The 22198-nt window shown below is 42.1% G+C and overlaps 2 protein-coding genes across 3 annotated transcripts; one reads left to right on the forward strand and one right to left on the reverse strand.

The window, feature by feature from the left end:
* The first annotated feature begins 669 nt into the window (after window positions 1-669).
* On the forward strand, window positions 670-1437 carry LOC127315058 (3'-5' exonuclease-like). Its single transcript, XM_051345591.1, has 2 exons — window positions 670-947; window positions 1050-1437. Exons 1-2 carry the CDS (start codon window positions 670-672, stop codon window positions 1435-1437), a joined length of 666 nt encoding a protein of 221 aa, XP_051201551.1.
* Window positions 1438-19065: 17628 nt separating this feature from the next.
* Window positions 19066-21971, reverse strand: LOC127311846 (uncharacterized). 2 transcript variants are annotated; one of them, XM_051342323.2, is made up of 6 exons: window positions 21833-21971; window positions 20435-20515; window positions 20204-20363; window positions 19797-19857; window positions 19614-19649; window positions 19405-19538 (listed from the first exon to the last, which is right to left on the reverse strand). In XM_051342323.2, exons 2-5 carry the CDS (start codon window positions 20475-20477, stop codon window positions 19626-19628), a joined length of 288 nt encoding a protein of 95 aa, XP_051198283.1. In that variant the 5' UTR covers window positions 20478-20515; window positions 21833-21971; the 3' UTR covers window positions 19405-19538; window positions 19614-19625. The 2 variants fall into 2 exon arrangements, with proteins under 2 accessions (XP_051198282.1, XP_051198283.1); XM_051342322.1 differs by lacking the exon at window positions 19614-19649 and having other exon boundaries at window positions 19066-19538.
* Window positions 21972-22198: the final 227 nt, after the last annotated feature.

The raw sequence follows: 22198 nt of genomic DNA on the forward strand, positions 1-22198 counted from the left end.
TTGGTTAAAACGTTTTTTGAATTTTTTGAATTTTACCAGATGTGCTGCAGATTTATTCAAATCAAAACTAAAAAACTTATCAGCTAGGCCGAAAGACATGTAACGCGGTTTCTACTAAGCCCATTAACGTGGAGCATGGACGCGGGGAAGGAACACTCATGGCCCATCCATCAGGGTTCTCTAGTTTTCTTTTGTTTTTTTTTTCAACTCGAATTTAACTGAAATTTAATTGTTTATTTTCACAGAAATTCAAAAATTGAAAAAACCTTCACACTTCGTATTAGAATGGATACGAGAGTGTGTGCAAAAATTTCTGGAGCGTTTCTCGAAGGTCGAAAAATCCACATTCTTAGAAACGGAATCGTTTGGGTTACATCAAACCACTTTTTCTAAGCTAGTCGATTTTTCGACCTTCGAAAAAAAATCCAGTTATTTTTACCCAATATGTCACACGTTTTTGTGAACATAATCCGTTGGTTAAAACTTTTTTTGAATTTTTCGAATTTGGCCGTCAGACATGTAACGGGCCAATGTGGGCCGCCAGACCTCTAACTGCATGTTCGCCTCCCGCCCCTATATCCGCCCAATACTGTGGCAGTTCCACCGTTCTGTCCCAACCCCGACCGTTCGTCTACCGCATCCCAGTGCTCCCTTCCTCCCATGCTGTCCATGGCATCTGCCTCTTCCTCCGTCGTGGCCGGAGACGAGAAGTCCACGACGGAGAAGTACCGCATCCTTGCGCACGGGAGTACATATATCGACGTCGTCTACACCAATGAGGCGGCGACTGTTGATAGAATTCTTCGTATGTACGAGGGTTGGCTCGACGAGGACGAGGACAGGTTCAAGTTCATTGGTCTGGATCTCGAGTATGACTCTAGCGGACACAAGTTGGCGGTAATGCAAATCGCCATGAGGGAGCACGTTCTTGTATTCCACTACATTAGGTACAAGGATCATTGAAATTTATGTCCCTACATTGAATTTAAAGCATCCCTACATTTTCATTACAGTACTTGTTGAATTTATTTGTGCTGCTCTTGACAAAGGTGCAAGGATCATTGTCCGCGCCTACTGACTTTTCTCAAGGACAAGCAATACACTTTTACAAGTGTTGATAAAAGAAATGACACAAAAGTTCTTCGTGCGGCCGGTCTTCCTGTTCCAGAAGAGAGACACATCGACATCCAGGACATTTTCAAGATTAATGGTCAACCGCAGGCTGGAATGGCTGATCTTGCAGCAAAGCTCATTGATCCCAAGTTTGCCAACATGAAGAAGGACTTCAAGTACAACCGGCTTCGGAAGGAAGGGCATGGTTTCTGGGAATGCAAGCCACTGTCCTGGATGAACCTCGAGTACGCAGCTATTGACGGCTATCTCAGTTATGAGATATACAACAAGATCTACACGGTGAACGAGGGACAAGCTCACTGATACGTCTCCGACGTATCGATAATTTCTTATGTTCCATGCCACATTATTGATGTTATCTACATGTTTTATGCACACTTTATGTCATATTCGTGCATTTTCTGGAACTAACCTATTAACAAGATGCCGAAGTGCCAGTTGCTGTTTTCTGCTGTTTTTGGTTTCAGAAATCCTAGTAAGGAAATATTCTCGGAATTGGACGAAATCAAAGCCCAGGGGCCTATTTTCTCACGAAGCTTCCAGAAGTCCGAAGGAGAGACGAAGAGGGGCCACGGAGGGGCCACACCCTAGAGCGGCGCGGCCCCCACTTGGCCGCGCGGCCCTGTGGTGTGGGGCCCCCGTGCCGCCTCTTGACCTGCCCTTCCGCCTATAAAAAGTCTCCGTGACGAAACCCCCAGTACCGAGAGCCACGATACGGAAAACCTTCCAGAGACGCCGCCAACGCCGATCCCATCTCGGGGGATCCAGGAGATCGCCTCCGGCACCCTGCCGGAGAGGGGAATCATCTCCCGGAGGACTCTACGCCGCCATGGTCGCCTCCGGTGTGATGTGTGAGTAGTCTACACCTGGACTATGGGTCCATAGCAGTAGCTAGATGGTTGTCTTCTCCCCATTGTGCTATCATTGTCGGATCTTGTGAGCTGCCTAACATGATCAAGATCATCTATCTGTAATCCTATATGTTGCGTTTGTTGGGATCCGATGAATAGAGAATACTTGTTATGTTGATTATCAAAGTTATATCTATGTGTTGTTTATGATCTTGCATGCTCTCCGTTATTAGTAGATGCTCTGGCCAAGTTGATGCTAGTAACTCCAAGAGGGAGTACTTATGCTCGATAGTGGGTTCATGCCTGCATTGACACCTGGGACAAAGGATGTAAAGTTCTAAGGTTGTGTTGTGCTGTTGCCACTAGGGATAAAACATTAGTGCTATGTTCAAGGATGTAGTCACTAGTTACATTACGCGCAATACTTAATGCAATTGTCTGTTGTTAGCAACTTAATACTGGAGGGGGTTCGGATGATAACCTGAAGGTGGACTTTTTAGGCATAGATGCAGTTGGATGACGGTCTATGTACTTTGTCGTAATGCCCAATTAAATCTCACTATACTCATCATGATATGTATGTGCATGGTCATGCTCTCTTTATTTGTCAATTGCCCAACTGTAATTTGTTCACCCAACATGCTGTTCGTCTTATGGGAGAGACACCTCTAGTGAACTGTGGACCCCGGTCCAATTCTCTTTACTGAAATACAATCTACTGCAATACTTGTTCTACTGTTTTCTGCAAACAATCATCTTCCACACAATACGGTTAACTCTTTGTTACAGCAAGCCGGTGAGATTGACAACCTCACTGTTTCGTTGGGGCAAAGTACTTTGGTTGTGTTGTGCAGTTCCACGTTGGCGCCGGAATCACCGGTGTTGCGCCGCACTACATCTCGCCGCCATCAACCTTCAACGTGCTTCTTGACTCCTACTGGTCCGATTAAACCTTGGTTTCTTACTGAGGAAACTTGCCGCCGTGCGCATCACACCTTCCTCTTGGGGTTCCCAACGGACGTGCCAACCACACGCATCAAGCAAATTTCTCGGCGCCGTTGCCGGGGAGATCAAGACACGCTGCAAGGGGAGTCTCCACTTCTCAATCTCTTTACTTTGTTTTTGTCTTGCTTAGTTTTATTTACTACTTTGTTTGCTACACTAAATCAAAATACAAAAAAATTAGTTGCTAGTTTTACTTTATTTGCTATCTTGTTTGCTATATCTAAAACACAAAAAATTAGTTTACTTGCATTTACTTTATCTAGTTTGTTTTATTTACTGTTGCTAAAATGGCCAACGCTGAAAACACTAAGTTGTGTGACTTCACAACCACAAATAATAATGATTTCTTATGCACACCTATTGCTCCACCTGCTACTACAGCAGAATTCTTTGAAATTAAACCTCGCTTTATCGAATCTTGTTATGCGAGAGCAATTTTCTCGGTGTTAGTTCTCGATGATGCTGCTGCCCATCTTAATAATTTTGTTGAATTATGTGAAATGCAAAAATATAAAGATGTAGATGGTGATATTATTAAACTAAAATTGTTCCCTTTCTCATTAAGAGGAAGAGCTAAAGATTGGTTGCTATCTCTGCCTAAGAATAGTATTGATTCATGGACTAAATGCAAGGATGCTTTTATTGGTAGATATTATCCCCCTGCTAAAATTATATCTTTGAGGAGTAGCATAATGAATTTTAAACAATTAGATACTGAACATGTTGCTCAAGCTTGGGAAAGAATGAAATCTCTGGTTAAAAATTGCCCAACCCATGGACTGACTACTTGGATGATCATCCAAACCTTCTATGCAGGACTAAATTTTTCTTCACGGAATTTATTGGATTCAGCTGCTGGAGGTACCTTTATGTCCATCACTCTTGGTGAAGCAACAAAGCTTCTTGATAATATGATGATCAATTACTCTGAATGGCACACGGAAAGAGCTCCACAAGGTAAGAAGGTAAATTCTGTCGAAGAAACCTCTTCCTTGAGTGATAAGATTGATGCTATTATGTCTATGCTTGTGAATGATAGGACTAATATTGATCCTAATAATGTTCCGTTAGCTTCATTGGTTGCACAAGAAGAACATGTTGATGTAAACTTCATTAAAAATAATAATTTCAACAACAATGCTTACCGGAACAATTCTAGTAACAACTATAGACCATATCCATATAATAATGGCAACGGCTATGGTAATTCTTATGGGAATTCTTACAACAATAATAGGAGTTCACCCCCTGGACTTGAAGCCATGCTTAAAGAATTTATTAGTACACAAACTGCTTTTAACAAATCTGTTGAAGAAAAGCTTGGGAAAATTGATATACTTGCTTCTAAAGTCGATAGTCTTGCTGCTGATGTTGATCTTTTGAAATCAAAAGTTTTGCCTAATGAGAATCATCATAATAAAATTACTACTACAGAAAATGCCATTCAAGTTAGAATTAATGAGAATATAAGATTAATGGCTGAACTGCGTGCTAGGTGGGATAGAGAAGAAAATGAAAAACTAGCTAAAGAAAAGAATATAGTTAAAGTTTGGACTATTACCACCACTAGTAATGCTAATGCTACACATGTTGCTGCACCTCCTACTCATACTAATAAAAGAATTGGTGTTAGCAATGTTTCCACTTCTAATGCAAAGCGCGAAAAACTGCTCGAAATCGCTAAAAGCTGCCGAAATCGCCTTTGATAAAGCTGCTGAAATTTTTTCCAACATTGGGGATGATGATCCCATTGCTTTAGATTATAATGGTTTGAATTTTGATGATTGCCACATCTCTGAAGTTATAAAGTTCTTGCAAAAACTTGCTAAAAGTCCTAATGCTAGTGCTATAAATTTGGCTTTTACACATCATATTACAAATGCTCTTATAAAAGCTAGAGAAGAGAAACTAGAGCGCGAAGCCTCTATTCCTAAAAAGCTAGAGGATGGTTGGGAGCCCATCATTAAGATGAAGGTTAAAGATTTTGATTGTAATGCTTTATGTGATCTTGGTGCAAGTATTTCTGTTATGCCTAAGAAAATTTATAATATGCTTGACTTGCCACCGCTGAAAAATTGTTATTTGGATGTTAATCTTGCTGATCATTCTACAAAGAAACCTTTGGGTAAAGTTGATAATGTTCGCATTACCGTTAACAATAACCTTGTTCCTGTTGATTTTGTTATCTTGGATATTGAATGCAATGCATCTTGTCCCATTATATTGGGAAGACCTTTTCTTCGAACTGTTGGTGCTATCATTGATATGAAGGAAGGTAATATAAAATATCAATTTCCTCTCAAGAAAGGTATGGAACACTTCCCTAGAAAGAGAATGAAGTACCCTTTTGATTCTATTATGAGAACAAATTATGATGTTGACACTTCGTCTCTTGATAATACTTGATACACACTTTCTGCGCCTAGCTGAAAGGCGTTAAAGAAAAGCGCTTATGGGAGACAACCCATGTTTTTACCTACAGTACTTTGTTTTTATTTTGTGTCTTGGAAGTTGTTTACTACTGTAGCAACCTCTCCTTATCTTAGTTTTGTGTTTTGTTGTGCCAAGTTAAGCCGTTGATAGAAAAGTAAGTACTAGATTTGGATTACTGCACAGTTCCAGATTTCTTTGCTGTCACGAATCTGGGTCCACCTCCCTGTAGGTAGCTCAGAAAATTAAGCCAATTTACGTGCATGATCCTCAGATATGTACGCAACTTTCATTCAATTTGAGCATTTTCATTTGAGCAAGTCTGGTGCCATTTTAAAATTCGTCAATACGAACTGTTCTGTTTTGACAGATTCTGCCTTTTATTTCGCATTGCCTCTTTCGCTATGTTGGATGAATTTCTTTGATCCATTAATGTCCAGTAGCATTATGCAATGTCCAGAAGTGTTAAGAATGATTGTGTCACCTCTGAATATGTCAATTTATAATGTGCACTAACCCTCTAATGAGTTGTTTCGAGTTTGGTGTGGAGGAAGTTTTCAAGGATCAAGAGAGGAGTATGATGCAACATGATCAAGGAGAGTGAAAGCTCTAAGCTTGGGGATGCACCCGGTGGTTCACCCCTGCATATATCAAGAAGACTCAAGCGTCTAAGCTTGGGGATGCCCAAGGCATCCCCTTCTTCATCGACAACATTATCAGGTTCCTCCCCTGAAACTATATTTTTATTCCATCACATCTTATGTGCTTTTTCTTGGAGCGTCGGTTTGTTTTTGTTTTTGTTTTGTTTGAATAAAATGGATCCTAGCATTCACTTTATGGGAGAGAGACACGCTCCGCTGTAGCATATGGACAAGTATGTCCTTGGTTTCTACTCATAGTATTCATGGCGAAGTTTCTCCTTCGTTAAATTGTTATATGGTTGGAATTGGAAAATGATACATGTAGTAATTGCTATAAATGTCTTGGGTAATGTGATACTTGGCAATTGTTGTGCTCATGATTAAGCTCTTGCATCATATGCTTTGCACCCATTAATGAAGAAATACATAGAGCATGCTAAAATTTGGTTTGCATATTTGGTTTCTCTAAGGTCTAGATAATTTCTAGTATTGAGTTTGAACAACAAGGAAGACGGTGTAGAGTCTTATAATTTTTTCAATATGTCTTTTATGTGAGTTTTGCTGCACCGGTTCATCCTTGTGTTTGTTTCAAATAAGCCTTGCTAGCCTAAACCTTGTATCGAGAGGGAATACTTCTCATGCATCCAAATACTTGAGCCAACCACTATGCCATTTGTGTCCACCATACCTACCTATACTACATGGTATTTTTCCGCCATTCCAAAGTAAATTGCTTGAGTGCTACCTTTAAAATTCCATCATTCACCTTTGCAATATATAGCTCATGGGACAAATAGCTTAAAAACTATTGTGGTATTGAATATGTAATTATGCACTTTATCTCTTATTAAGTTGCTTGTTGTGCGATAACCATGTTCACTGGGGACGCCATCAACTTTTCATTGTTGAATTTCATGTGAGTTGCTATGCATGTCCGTCTTGTCTGAAGTAAGAGAGATCTACCACCATATGGTTAAGCATGCATATGTTAGAGAAGAACATCGGGCCGCTAACTAAAGCCATGCTCCATGGTGGAAGTTTCAGTTTTGGACAACAATCCTCAAATCTCAAATGAGAAAATTATTAATTGTTGGTATATGCTTATGCATAAAAGAGGAGTCCATTATCTGTTGTCTATGTTGTCCCGGTATGGATGTCTAAGTTGAGAATAATCAATAGCGAGAAATCCAATGCGAGCTTTCTCCTTAGACCTTTGTACAGGCGGCATAGAGGTACCCCTTTGTGACACTTGGTAAAAACAATGCATTGTGATGATCCGGTAGTCCAAGCTAATTAGGACAAGGTGCGGGCACTATTAGTACACTATGCATGAGGCTTGCAACTTATAAGATATAATTTACATGATGCATATGCTTTATTACTACCGTTGACAAAATTGTTTCATGTTTTCAAAATCAAAGCTCTAGCACAAATATAGCAATCGATGCTTTTCCTCTATGGAGGACTATTCTTTTACTTTCAATGTTGAGTCAGTTCACCTATCTCTCTCCACCTAAAGAAGCAAACACTTGTGTGAACTGTGCATTGATTCCTACATATTTGCTTATTGCACTTATTATATTACTCTATGTTGACAATATCCATGAGATATACATGTTACAAGTTGAAAGCAACCGCTGAAACTTAATCTTCTTTTGTGTTGCTTCAATGCCTTTACTTTGAATTATTGCTTTATGAGTTAACTCTTATGCAAGACTTATTGATGCTTGTCTTGAAGTGCTATTCATGAAAAGTCTTTGCTATATGATTCACTTGTTTACTCATGTCATATACATTGTTTTGATCGCTGCATTCACTACATATGCTTTACAAATAGTATGATCAAGATTATGATGGCATGTCACTCCAGAAATTATCTCGTGTTATCGTTCTACCTGCTCGGGACGAGCAGAACTAAGCTTGGGGATGCTGATACGTCTCCGTCGTATCGATAATTTCTTATGTTCCATGCCACATTATTGATGTTATCTACATGTTTTATGCACACTTTATGTCATATTCGTGCATTTTCTCGGAACTAACCTATTAACAAGATGCCGAAGTGCCGATTCTGTTTTCTGCTGTTTTTGGTTTCAGAAATCCTAGTAAGGAAATCTTCTCGGACTTGGAGGAATTCCAAGCCCAGGGGCCTATTTTCTCACGAAGCTTCCAAGTCCGAAGGAGAGACGAAGAGGGGCCACGGAGGGGCCACACCCTAGGCGGCGCGGCCCCCCTTGGTCGCGCGGCCCGTGGTGTGGGGCCCCGTGCCGCCTCTTGACCTGCCCTTCCGCCTATAAAAAGTCTCCGTGACGAAACCCCCGCACCGAGAGCCACGATACGGAAAACCTTCCGCAGACGCCGCCAACGCCGATCCCATCTCGGGGGATCCAGAGATCGCCTCCGCACCCTGCCGGAGAGGGGAATCATCTCCCGGAGGACTCTACGCCGCCATGGTCGCCTCCGGTGTGATGTGTGAGTAGTCTACACCTGGACTATGGGTCCATAGCAGTAGCTAGATGGTTGTCTTCTCCCCATTGTGCTATCATTGTCGGATCTTGTGAGCTGCCTAACATGATCAAGATCATCTATCTGTAATCCTATATGTTGCGTTTGTTGGGATCCGATGAATAGAGAATACTTATTATGTTGATTATCAAAGTTATATCTATGTGTTGTTTATGATCTTGCATGCTCTCCGTTATTAGTAGATGCTCTGGCCAAGTTGATGCTAGTAACTCCAAGAGGGAGTACTTATGCTCGATAGTGGGTTCATGCCCGCATTGACACAGGACAAAGGATGAAAGTTCTAAGGTTGTGTTGTGCTGTTGCCACTAGGGATAAAACATTAGTGCTATGTTCAAGGATGTAGTCACTAGTTACATTACGCGCAATACTTAATGCAATTGTCTGTTGTTAGCAACTTAATACTGGAGGGGGTTCGGATGATAACCTGAAGGTGGACTTTTTAGGCATAGATGCAGTTGGATGACGGTCTATGTACTTTGTCGTAATGCCCAATTAAATCTCACTATACTCATCATGATATGTATGTGCATGGTCATGCTCTCTTTATTTGTCAATTGCCCAACTGTAATTTGTTCACCCAACATGCTGTTCGTCTTATGGGAGAGACACCTCTAGTGAACTGTGGACCCCGGTCCAATTCTCTTTACTGAAATACAATCTACTGCAATACTTGTTCTACTGTTTTCTGCAAACAATCATCTTCCACACAATACGGTTAACTCTTTGTTACAGCAAGCCGGTGAGATTGACAACCTCACTGTTTCGTTGGGGCAAAGTACTTTGGTTGTGTTGTGCAGGTTCCACGTTGGCGCCGGAATCACTGGTGTTGCCCCGCACTACATCTCGCCGCCATCAACCTTCAACGTGCTTCTTGACTCCTACTGGTCCGATTAAACCTTGGTTTCTTACTGAGGGAAACTTGCCGCTGTGCGCATCACACCTTCCTCTTGGGGTTCCCAACGGACGTGCCAACCACACGCATCACTCACCTCCAGAGATCAGACCACATCTGCCCCAGATGCAAAAATCAGGATGAATCTTCATCAATGAACAAGCGTCAGAAGCAAGCCTGAGAGTGATAAGACTCAAGGGGGCAAGTACTAGTGTGTTTGTGCAGTCTGTAATTATATTTGCGATGTGTCCAAGACATAGTTGTGCTCTATGTTATTTGTGAACAAATTCTCCATATTGTTTTGTAAGTATCATACAAAGGATCTCAGGCACTGTAATGGTATTCGCAATGTGTGCAAGACATAAGCTGTGCTCTCTGTCATTCGTGAACAAAATTGTCCTAGTTGTGTTGCAAGTATCAAAATTCGACCTTTGACAATCTGACCAATGTTTGTACAACAAATAATACACAAGTGCAACAATGTGAATCGATCAAGTAGTGTTGTTCATACTTCCGATGGTCCCTCATATCTGCATTGCATGAAATAACACACAAGTCAGTGGCACATAAAATAGTAGAAGATTAGTGCAAGCTATTTAAGAGTAGGGCTGAATCAGATACTCACTCCTTATGTAGCCTGCACTTCATCTTGTTGTTTCTGTTATGACCTGGTTGATTGCAAGCAGTGCACAACCTCTCCTTCTTCCGCTCGTCGTGTGACAGTATCCTGCCATGTTTTGACGTCTGTTGATTCGTATCCTTGTCCTTATAGTACTTCTTGTTTTGTTTAGGTGCTCCTTTGGTCTCAGCTTTATCAGGATCACCCACTACTGGTGCATCTCCTCTGTTTTGTGCGTCCTCATGGTAAGCCGTTGAACGACCGTTCGGTCACCTTTTCTCCGTGTATTATGCCTTTCATACATTTCATAAGCTCGCCGTAAGATTCGGGGTCATGCAATGCCGCATCAAAAGCTTCTGCTCCAATTTGGGTAAGCTCGCTTATGCTTTCTCCGCTCAGCTACCCCTTCCCATCCCCATCCGTACAAATCACTCTCGTCTCGAGGGCAAACCATACCTTGCATCCTTCGAGAACCTTCGGAGAACACAACAGTTCGGAATTTCAGAGCACCCCACAAAATGCAAAACAAACAAGATGTGCTTGCAAGGTAGCCCTTTCCGATACATCCTTCGGCAGTACCGCACGTTATTGTTTCCTCTTTGCTTTCGTGTCCGTACTCCACCGAAACAAATACTTACGGTTATTCATCCATGACACAACGAAGGTTGTTAACCCACCAAAGACATCCAAGTTGATCTAGAATCTCTAGGCCCCCAATCTTTTTCAGCTCCCCTTGAACGAGGTAGAAGTTTGTAGCAAGAATTTACGGCAAAGCAGACATCTCTATATCTTTGTACCGTAACCGCAACCGCATCTGTCCGAGAGTCTATGGTGTCCTGGCGGGCCTCTTCCTCCCGGACACGGCCATCGTTATTCTCGTAGTGCACAACCATATCCACCATTGTCGGTCCAAAGTCAAGGTGGGTGTGTAGGGTGGAGTTCACACTCGCGCTCCTCGGGTTGCTTTTCCTACCGAGGAAATATCCATTCGCTAGATACGCGGCTGACCACAACTTCTTCCTCCTATACATCCTCTTTATCCATTCTTTGGTTAATTCCGTCTGGTGCTTCTCGACGAATGCCCTCCATCTCTCCTCGAATACTTGTTCAAGTGGTGTAGTACAAGAAATGACCGGAATTCATTGTGAGCCAGGGAGTCAATGTGCTTCTTCATGTTCTTCTCAATATGCCACGTACAAACACGGTACCACACGCCCGGAAAGACTTTACCAACAGCGGCGATCATTGCAGCGTCCCCATCGTTGATGATCCCTTTAGGCTTCGCCGATACATGGCTTTCGTGAATGTTTCTAACAACCACTTGTATGTTACTTCCTTTTCGTCCGAGACAATGGCGCATGCAAAAACAAAGTAGTCCTGGCGGTGATTGTTTATTCCCACAAAAGGTATGAACGGCATAGCATACCGATTTGTTTTGTACGTGTGTCAAACACCAAAGACGTCACCGAAGTCGGCATAGTCCTGCCGAGACTGAGAATCACACCAGAACAGGTGTAACAATTTTCCACCTTTACCAAGCTTGTAATCAAAATAGAATTCAGGATCATCTCGCTTCCTCTTCTCCATAATGCCAATGGTTGTGTTGGCGTCACCCTTTGCAAGCATCTTCCTCTTTTCACGGCAAGACATGTTGTAAAGATCCTTTCTTACAAATCCTACCATGCTGTATTTTCCATTGTCACTGATAAATGTCCTCATAATGTTGAATAATCTCATCCCAGCAGCCTCCAAAGGACATGATCCTAGATTTCGATGAGCCTTGATCTTTCTATGAGACCTCATAAAAGCGATTTGATCAGCTGTAGCAGGCTTATGGTTGTGATTGTCGTCAAATCTCAGAACAGTCCAAACACCCTTTTTCCTGTTATACGACACACTGAAATGGGCACCACAGTTGCAGCGACTCAGGACGGTGCCTATACGTTCTGTCTTTCATTTCTAAGTACTTGCTTTCACGTTGCCCAGCCCTGGAGCAAAGAAACCGCCTATACCGAATGGTGGGTGTCCCTAATTCATCAAGGCGTTCCTTTTTCTTCTCGCGTCGAATGCTAAAACCATGTTCTTTGGCATACTTGTTGTAGAAATAATAGGCAGCCTCTTCGGAAACAAAGATCATGGCCCTTACAGCCTCATACTTTCGTTGTCTGCTCATTTCAGCATCAATATCATATGGATCCTTATTATCTTCCTGCTTAGTATGGTCCAACTGGGAACTTCCTGTCACCTAAACAAATATGACAAACATGGCGTTATTGTTACAGACACTTTGATTTGTTCTATTATGCATTGCAATGCATCAAAATAAAATCTTACTTCGCTTTTGCATTCAGATTTTGACAGCTGTGAAACCCCCCCCTTCTAATGATTTCGACTGCTCAGGAATATCCTCTTCATAAGCAAAGTCTTCCAAATCAGAATTCCCATAGTAGGTAAGCTCACTGTTTCTGATTACAACAACCTGCGCAATTTGTAGGAAAATAGCAAATTACATGTATATTCATCTTCACCTGGAAGAAGGCAAGTAAGATAAAAGAAAACATACATCACTCGTATTTTCAGAAGTGGGTTCATCATCTGTCTCTCTTATGCTGTCTTCATCATCGATGTCCATCTACAAAATTTGCAACAAGGAGGCAAAATTCAAGGACAAAATATTCCCATGCACACTGCATCGATAAAATATGAAAATGTGAGTGACTCACATTATCGACTCAGATACAGGATCACCAAAAATGCTATCATCATCATCGATTTAAGGTATTTCATATTCATCTTCCGAAGATGAAATATCAAAAGCATCCCATGTAGAGTCATCAACATCTGTAGTTGCTTTCTCATTGCCAATCCCAGAAGCCATAGAGCCGTCCATCTGTCCAAATAAAACCAACATCACTGACCTAATCAACATAAAAACTTGGCTTGGAATTCATTGTGAAATGCTGATTAACAAAAAATATACGAAAAATTGGTAAAATTTTGAACAACAAATTAAACCCTAAGCACAAATGCGACAATACATCCTATAAAGTGTACATGGAATAAGAATAGAATAACAGTGTGGCACGGGGGCTAACCTCTTCTGTTCGTCGGTGGCAATCTGGGCAGCCACGGGAAGTTGGGCTCGGCGGTGCTCTGCCTTGCAATGGAACGACCTATATGTCGATCGTGGGGAGGCGGAGGGTGGATGACTCAGACGTTCGCCGCCATATTATCGTGCGCACCGCGGTGACGGCCAACCGATCCACCGGATGCGGGAAGGATAGGAGATCGCCGAGGTAACCAGCCAGACCTGCTACGATTCACCGGGGTACGTGCAAATGGCGGTGGTGAGGGATCGACCGGCTACAACAAGACGGAGGGATCAAAACCCTAGGTATGAATGGCGGCCGTGGGAGGGGAGGGGTGGAGTTGGGCCAAGGTTGGACGCCGGATCCTTGCCGCGATCGGCGGACAAGCAGTATTCACCGGAGAAGATCTAGATCGGAGATCGCCGGGCTGGCGGCTGCGACGAGCTGATCAAGGTACGTGAGAATGGAAAGTGACAACCGACGACGATCACCAAGCAGTATCCATCGGACGTATACACCGACACGTACATACACCGAAACGTACATACACTGTATACCCTTTCAACGAGTACAAGGGTACACCGTATACCCTTTCAACGGGTACACGGGTACAATCGATATGGATCTTCGGAGGCTAACCTAGCCCGACCCGTTAGCGCCGGCGGAAGGAGCACGTGCATAATGGTACGTTTATGCAATTGTTGGTTTGGGGGTCTATGGAAGCAGTCGCCTACATTGAATTTCACCCTTGGTTCTTTCTTATCAAGGATCGGGAAACTCGAAGAATTCTGTTTAAAGGACCATGCTATGGTGGTCTCTACCCGCTAGTGCCTTTATCTATCGGGTCCTCCAAGCAAGCCTTCGTCATAATAAAGCCATCTTCATCCACATGGCATCGCCGCTTAGGACATCCTTCTTCATTTGTGGTGCAACAGATTATTAGGAAAAATCAGCTTTCATATAGTCCAGAAATAAATCCTTATGTGTGTGATTCTTGTCAACTAGCTAAGAGTCATCATTTGCCATATCTTGTGTCCACCAGTGTGTTCACAGTTCCTTTTGAGCTTGTGTTCTCTGATGTATTGGGTCCAGCACCTTAGCAAACATTCATACTAAGTAAGCTTTATCGATGATTTCAGTAAATTTTCATGGATTTATTTGCTCAAGAAACGTTCTGATGTTTACCAAGTTTTTCTTAACAATAGCCTATGTTGAGCGTAAGTTTGGTAGGAAGATAGTGACTATGCAAACAGATTGGGGTGGTGAGTATGAGAAACTCAACACCTTCTTTCAGAAAATTGGCATTACTCATCATATGTCTTGCCCTCATGCCCATCAACAAAATGGTTCCGCTGAGCATAAACAAGGACTATCTTTGCTTGCACATGCATCTATGCCTCTAAAATTCTGGGACGAAGCCTTCCTCACAGCCACTTTTCTAATCAATCTACTTCCTAACAAAGTCATCAACAATGAAACTCCTGTAGAACGCCTCCTCCACACCTCCCAAACTTATGACTCTCTTCAGATTTTTGGGTGTGCCTGTTGGCCCAATCTTCATCCTTATAACAAACGAAAGCTTGCTTACAGATCTAAACGGTGTGTATTTTGGGGGTACAACCCCCTTCACAAAGGGGTCAAGTGTCTAGATGTGACCACTGGTCGTGTTTACATTTCTAGAGATGTGGTGTTCGATGAGAACTTCTTTCCTTTTGCATCCCTACATCCCAATGCTGGAAAACGTCTTTGTGAAGAAACTCTTTTGTTACCACCACAAAATATTGCATGTACTAATGGGGATGCTTCACATGTTGATCATATGCCTTTACCCATTATACCAATTGTCACTAAACATGGCCAGGATACACCTCCACGTGATGATGATGATGAATCCCTATATGATGTTGAACACAACAGTGAAAATTTGAGTGAAATGACGAAGAAATGAGTGAGAACAGCACCCGGGAAAATACTACAGAAAATGACGAACTGGGCATTGACTCTGAGGAGGATTCTCCTGCAACCTCGGATTCCTCCAATCCCGAGGCGGATCCTGCCTCCTCTGTTGCGCACAGTGGCTAGCAGCAGCCCACTCACGCTGGCTCTGCCCCGTTATGCGTCTACACGCGTCGCCTGCGCCAGCCGTCCCCGTCGCGGGACCCGCCAGCAATAAATGCTTCTCCGACAGTGCAGCGCCCGGGAAATCGATCGCCATCGTGGGCCCCGCCGCGATCCCTTTCTCCTGCGCGTCAGCCGCGGTCTCCTCCACTGATTGGCCAGGAACCTAGTCGAGGATCCTCTGCAGATGCCCATGCTGCTCCTGTCCCCGCCGGATATTCTATGGCTCCTTCTGCTGCAGTAATTCCTGCAGCAAGAGTGCAAACCAGGCTACAAAAAGGTATTAAAACTCCGAAAATTTATACGAATGGTACAATACGTTATGGATTACTTGCAACTACAGGTGAACCTCGTTCTCTCTCGGATGCTCTTGAAAATTCCAAATGGCGCAAAGCAATGGAGGAGGAATATGATGCATTGCTCTAAAATCAAACTTGGCACCTAGTACCACCTAGCTCAAATAAAAATTTGATTGATTGCAAATGGGTGTATCGCATCAAGAAACGGGGACGGGATCCTCTAACGTTGAGTACCAAAGTCAGTTATGCTACAGTATCCTGACTTTTCTTCTTCCAAATCATATGATTAATACCAAAACGACTTAAACTATTTTACATAATACAAATTTATGTTATGAATTTAGAGTAATTACATACAAGCAAAATTATGGTGTAAAAAAATTTAGTTTAAAATTTTATTTCTACAGTAATTACCTACAGTAATTATCTACAGTACATAGTAGGCTATAATTCCCTGACTTTGCTTCCTCATTTTCCCTGACTTGGCTCCTCCACGTTAGAGGAGCCGGTTCCCAAGAAACGAGCAGATGGCACTATTGATAGGTATAAAGCTCGTCTCGTTGCAAAAGGTTTTAAACAAAGGTATGGAATAGATTATGATGATACTTTTAGTCCCGTTGCTAAAACAACTACTATTAGAATTGTCTTAGCTATCTCAGTGGCTAGAGGATGGAAATTGCGGCAGCTAGATGTTAAGAACGCGTTTCTACATGGTGTTCTGGAAGAGAAGGTTTATATGAGACAACCACCAGGTTTTGAAAATCCAAAGGCTCCTAATTTTGTTTGCAAATTGGATAAAACTCTCTATGGTTTAAAACAAGCCCCTCGAGCATGGTACTCTCGATTAAGTTCAAAGTTGCATAGTCTTGGTTTTGTACCATCAAAGGCAGATACAATCTTGGTTCTTGTACCAGAAGGCAAATGTTACAATATTTATGCTAATCTATGTTGATGATATAATTGTCTCGAATTCTTCATATCAGGCCATTGTTGCTTTGGTTAAGGATTTGAATAAAGATTTTGCTATCAAGGATCTTGGTGACTTACAGTATTTCTTGGGAATTGAAGTGAAGAAAATACATAATAGCTTGTTGCTTACACAAGAGAAGTATGCTATGGATATATTGGATAAAGTTGGAATGCGAGATTGTAAGCCTTCTCCTATACCGTTATCCTCTTCAGATCCTCTTTATCTTGTGTTAGGAGACCTTCTAGGTCCTGAGGATAGTACAAAATATCGCAGCATTGTTGGTGCTTTGCAATATCTCACACTCACACGACCCGATATTGCTTTCTCAGTTAATAAGGTGTGTCAGTTTTTGCATGCACCTACCACAGTTCATTGGACAGCTGTCAAAAGGATATATACTACGTTATGTTACTGTTGGCATTGGTATCACCTTTCACCCTTCTACTTCTACATTCTTGGGTGCTTTCTCAGATGCAGATTGGGCTGGTTGCCTTGATGATAGACGCTCTACATGAGGCTTTGCAATATTTATTGGGCCAAATTTAGTTTCCTGGAGTGCAAGGAAACAAGCTACAGTGTCAAGATCAAGTACTGAGGCTAAATACAAAGCACTAGCAAATGCCACAGCAGAGATGATATAGGTTGATGCACTCCTAAGGGAGCTTGGTGTTAGACTCAAAGAAAAACCATGTCTATGGTGCGATAATCTTGGTGCTACATATCTTTCAGCAAATCCAATATTTCATACTCGTACAAAACACATTGAAATAGATTTCCACTTTGTTAGAGAACGAGTGGCGGAAAATAGGCTTGCTATCAAGTTTGTCTCTAGTAGAGATCAAGTTGCTGATGATTTTACCAAAGCACTTCCTGTTAGAGGTCTTCTAGAATTCAGGCGTAATCTAAATCTTCTTCGTAGTTTAGATTAAGAGGGGCTGTTGAAATACATGTATACGGTATGTATTGGGCACGGTGTAGTACACCGCCCCAATACATACAATCTTTGTAACAACCATGGCAGGGGTTCTTCCTGCCTATATAAACACGAAACCCGGACTCTAACGAGTTACCGGTTAAACCCTGGTTTGTTAATAGTTGTTTTGGCTCCGAGGTGTATATGCACCCGTTATGGAAAATATGTCAAAACATATTTTAGTATGTCAAAAATTCTGAAAAACAAATCGAGTGTACAACGGATGTAGAGCTAAGCATCCCCAAATGAGTCCCCAATAGATAGATGGGCTTATTAGGAGAAATGGAATGTTCTGATCTAACAACATCTTCTACCATAGTGACAAGTTCTGAAAAAGGAAAGCAGCTAAACTATACAACTAATCTTTAGAACTGAATAACTTGATGTATTTTCACTCTGAATCTTTAGGTTAGCTCACAAATTATGTTCAGATGAAAAATTCTTTGAGAGATAAATTAACCAGATTAATACATAGGTATTTGATACCTTCGAATGGCGTGCGGCCGTGAAAAGGAATGTGCATGCATCTAAGTTCAAATATCCTAAAAAGCAAGTATATACCATTATTCAAAGTATCATAAATACGCACCAGATTACTTGTTTCGGGAAGTTTTGACCTTTTGAAATGGGCTATTTGACAATATGTGCATATACGTCTAGGAGTCAAAATGGATTTCCGCTAATTATGCATCTACTATCAACCGTCATAGTGCTACCCTTTATTTAAGTGAGTGCAGCATTCACAGTAAAGTCAAACAAAGTGTTGCATAGTGCTATCCAAGTAAAAGCTCAGGCAAAGTCTAGATAATCCAAATGATTTAGGCAACAATATACATTAAAAATTAGGTGAATTTGGGAATTTCACACAAACACATATATTTAGGATTCCTGGAAAATTCTATAACTACTAATTAATGTAGTCAAGATTCAAATTTATGAACCACTAGTAGATCAGAAAATAGAAGTATACTTGCCGCTTATGTATGGTATTGGACATCTGATCGTTCAGCTTACTGTGCTTTGGTACGTCTCCAGTGTTTGTCCTCTGCTTTTGTAGCTCTTTCATTTCCTCCATTGTTCCATCACCTGGGACACAATTTGCCATAGACAGAAACCATCTCATCCAGGTGAAACATTGCCTATCCTGATGAAGGATTCACAACACTCATCAAATGCTCCATACCCATGTCACTAAAAGGAACAAATATGCTTCACTCAACAAGGCCCTGCACATTGAGTTACTCCCTGGTTATGATCAAATCAAAGCTTTAAAGCAACATATATTTGTTACGCAAGGCTTCAGGAATGATCAGAGGCGAGGCTCGGTACTTACGATATGTTTATGATCTCAAGTAAATGGCAAATTTCAGGTCGACGATGAAGGGCTCCTGTAATCTTGTACAACGAAGGACCAATCAGAAACTGATTGTACTCTCCTTAACAACAATTATAGGCTTTTGGAAATATCATGCAAAAGAACAGAAGGTCAAAACATTCAATAACACATTCAGCACAGCGTTGACACGGCGATCAGCAACTACAGATAATTTTCATTCAGAATAGCTCATTTCTCTACAACAGAGTTTAACAATTTTACACGTTGAAACTAGCCTAGCTGCCCATAAATTCAACAGAAAGATATATACAAGACTTCCGATGAGATGACACACAAAAAAGGAACCTTGAAAACGATAGCTTCCAGAGGTTGGCAACTCATATGTACAACTGTACTTGTAGAAAGAACCAGAATTACAACTACAACTTCACAGCGGGTCTATGAGCAGTCATGAAACGGATTAAATGTAGCTTCAAGACTTCGTAATAGATCCTCCTCTCACCCAATAGTCAACACTGCAACTCTTGGTTGGTATAGGAATGCCAGGTGATTGATCGACATTTTGTAGTTTCCAAGAACAGAACTGTGTATCATGGACAAGGGGATTGCTTGCACGAACTGGCGGAGATCCCATAAAGTATGGTGGAGGAGAAGCCTGCAGATTGTCGCACATTCTATTACTAATAGAAACTTGGTTAAATGAGAAGTAAAGGTTGGACTGTTTGTTTACCTGTGTTATGTGTTAAGATTTTACTCCAAACACAACCTCAAAAGAAAAAAGAGAAATAAATGAAAAGAAGATTTAATCCAAAAATGCGATAACTTATGACTGGAAAGTGGAAGCACGTCTCAAAGAAACACAAAATAGTATTTTCTTTTTCATAGAGAGAGAGTTGTAGAGAAATAAACTAACCTTGCTCACAATGAAATCGGGGAGATCTTGCGAAGTTTTGAAATCATACTCCCTGTATGGCCTGAATCAGAAAAAAGGAATAATGAGCCTAGTTAAATCAAATATCAAAACATTGACAGTTGAATAAGTGTCTGATCAACTTTGAGATCCATATAACTCCAAAATAAGTGTGAAAAATCCAGATCAGACTAAGAGCAGAATGCATTCAAAGTAAACCCATGTAAAAGCTCAGACAAAGTATCGATCATCCAAATGATTTATGGCAACAATATGCATTAAAAATTAGCTGAATTTGGGAATTTCACACAAACATACACATTAATGCGCCTGGATATTTCTATAACTACTATTAATGCAGTCAAGATTCAAATTTATGAACTGCTAGTAGATCAGAGAATGGAATATACCTGCTGCTTTTGCATGGTATTGGACATCTGATCGCTCCACTCCTGCTTTCTGTGCTTTGGCACTTTTCCATCTTTGTTTCTGCTCTCTGCCTTTGTAGCTCTTTCATTTCCTCCATTGGTCCATCATCATGACGTTCGGGGCCTCTTTGTAAGGCATGACCTAGGAACAAATAGTCAGTCGCAGTTTGCCGTAAACAGAAACCATGTCATCTGAGGGAAACATTGGCTAACCTGATGAAGGATTCACCACACTCATCAAATGCTCCATACCCATGTCGCTAAAAGGAAAGAAAATGTTTCACTTAACAAGGCCTGCACATTGAGTTATTCCCAAATTATGATCAAATTAAGCTTTTAAACAATATATATTTGCAAAATTGCACGCTTGAATCCAACAGTGTGACTCCAGCAAGCAAAAGATTCACCATTCACACAACCAGAAAAATAGCTCTAATGGAATTCATCGAGGGTTGTACACAATCTTCAATTATCCTGTGTAGCAATCTCAAGATTTGTTTCTTACTAAATCTGGTCTTGTCATCCGGAGCACCAGAATCAAAACATATCCCCACCAAAAATCCTAAATCGTCCCTAATTTTTTCCCTTGACAGGAGAACCCAAGGTTCGTATATATGCGGCTGAATCAATTGATAAGCATAGGAGCAATTGACACCGGCAATAATCCACCGCAAGAACCGAGTTTTCCATTGTGAGTAATTAGAGTACCCAACCGGTAATACCCAACGCAAGAACCAAACTTAACTACCTTCCTGAACCTCTGTTTCAGTACAGATTTAACCTGAGCATCCCAGGTAGGCATTAAGCAAGCAAGGAACCTAGGGCACGGGGAGGAAATACATCAACGATTCAACCGAACAACGACCTACGGACCTAGGGCGTGTTGTTCTATATCGGGCAGTATCTTGCTTCGTCCAAAGAAATCACTAACCAGACCAGACCAAACCAGAACCAATCAGACAGAATATGTATATTTGCAAAGATGTGCACCCTTGCACTCAATCGCGTGGGTCCAGCAAGCAAAGATTTTCCCCATCACACAACCAGACAAAATAGCTCTAACGGAACTCATCAAGTGCTGCCCACAATTCCTCATCTTCAGTTATCCACTTATCCTTCGCAGCAATCTCAGGAAAAAAAAATCTTACTACGGATTGCCAGAATTAAAAAATCCACAACTTGTCCCCACCCAAAATCCTAAATTGTTCCTTTTTTTCTGATGACGAGTGCGGCTGAATCTCAATTCATAAGCGTTGGAGCAGTTGACACGGGCAATAACCCGCCGCAAGAACCGAGTTTTCTACGGTTAGTTAATTAGAGTACCCAACCGGAAATACCCGCCGCAAGAACCGAACTTAACTACCTTCCTGAACTGCTGTTTCGGCGCAGATTTAACCTGCCCACGCAATGGAAGCGAGCAAGGACCATCTCCCACGGGAGGCGCGCGGAAAGAAATACCTCAACGAATCAAACCTCGCAACGACCTAGTGCGCGGGAGGTACAGCGTGGTTCAAGATTGGGCGCTATCTTGCTTCCACCCACCAAAGAAATCACTAACCAGGCCAGGCAAGAACCAAGCAGAGGATGAAGATGGAGGAACCGAGAACTCACCTAGGCCACGAAGACGGGAGCGCGAGCGAGGCGGCGGAGGAGGCGAGACGTGGAGAACCGGCAGCGTCTTCCGCGAGTGGAGGAGGCGAGGGCGAGCGAGAGGAGAGGGGAAAGGGACGGCCGCCGGAGAAAGAAAGGGTTCGGGTCGTGTTTGGGTCGCTCGAGGATATTATTTTATTTTATCCGATGTGGATCGGCAGGGGGCGCGATGGACGGCTAGGATCGATGCAGAGGAAAACCATGGCGGTTTCGCTTTGCATCACGTGATGGTTTGGATCGTGTCGTGTGTCGCGCACGCGCCTCTAGGGACATGGTGTGCCCTCATTGTACCTGGGTATTTTCCAGGCCGGGCTTCGGGCCGGGCCA

This window comes from Lolium perenne, chromosome 7 (genome assembly GCF_019359855.2).
Source record: "Lolium perenne isolate Kyuss_39 chromosome 7, Kyuss_2.0, whole genome shotgun sequence".
NCBI classification, from domain to species: domain Eukaryota; kingdom Viridiplantae; phylum Streptophyta; class Magnoliopsida; order Poales; family Poaceae; genus Lolium; species Lolium perenne.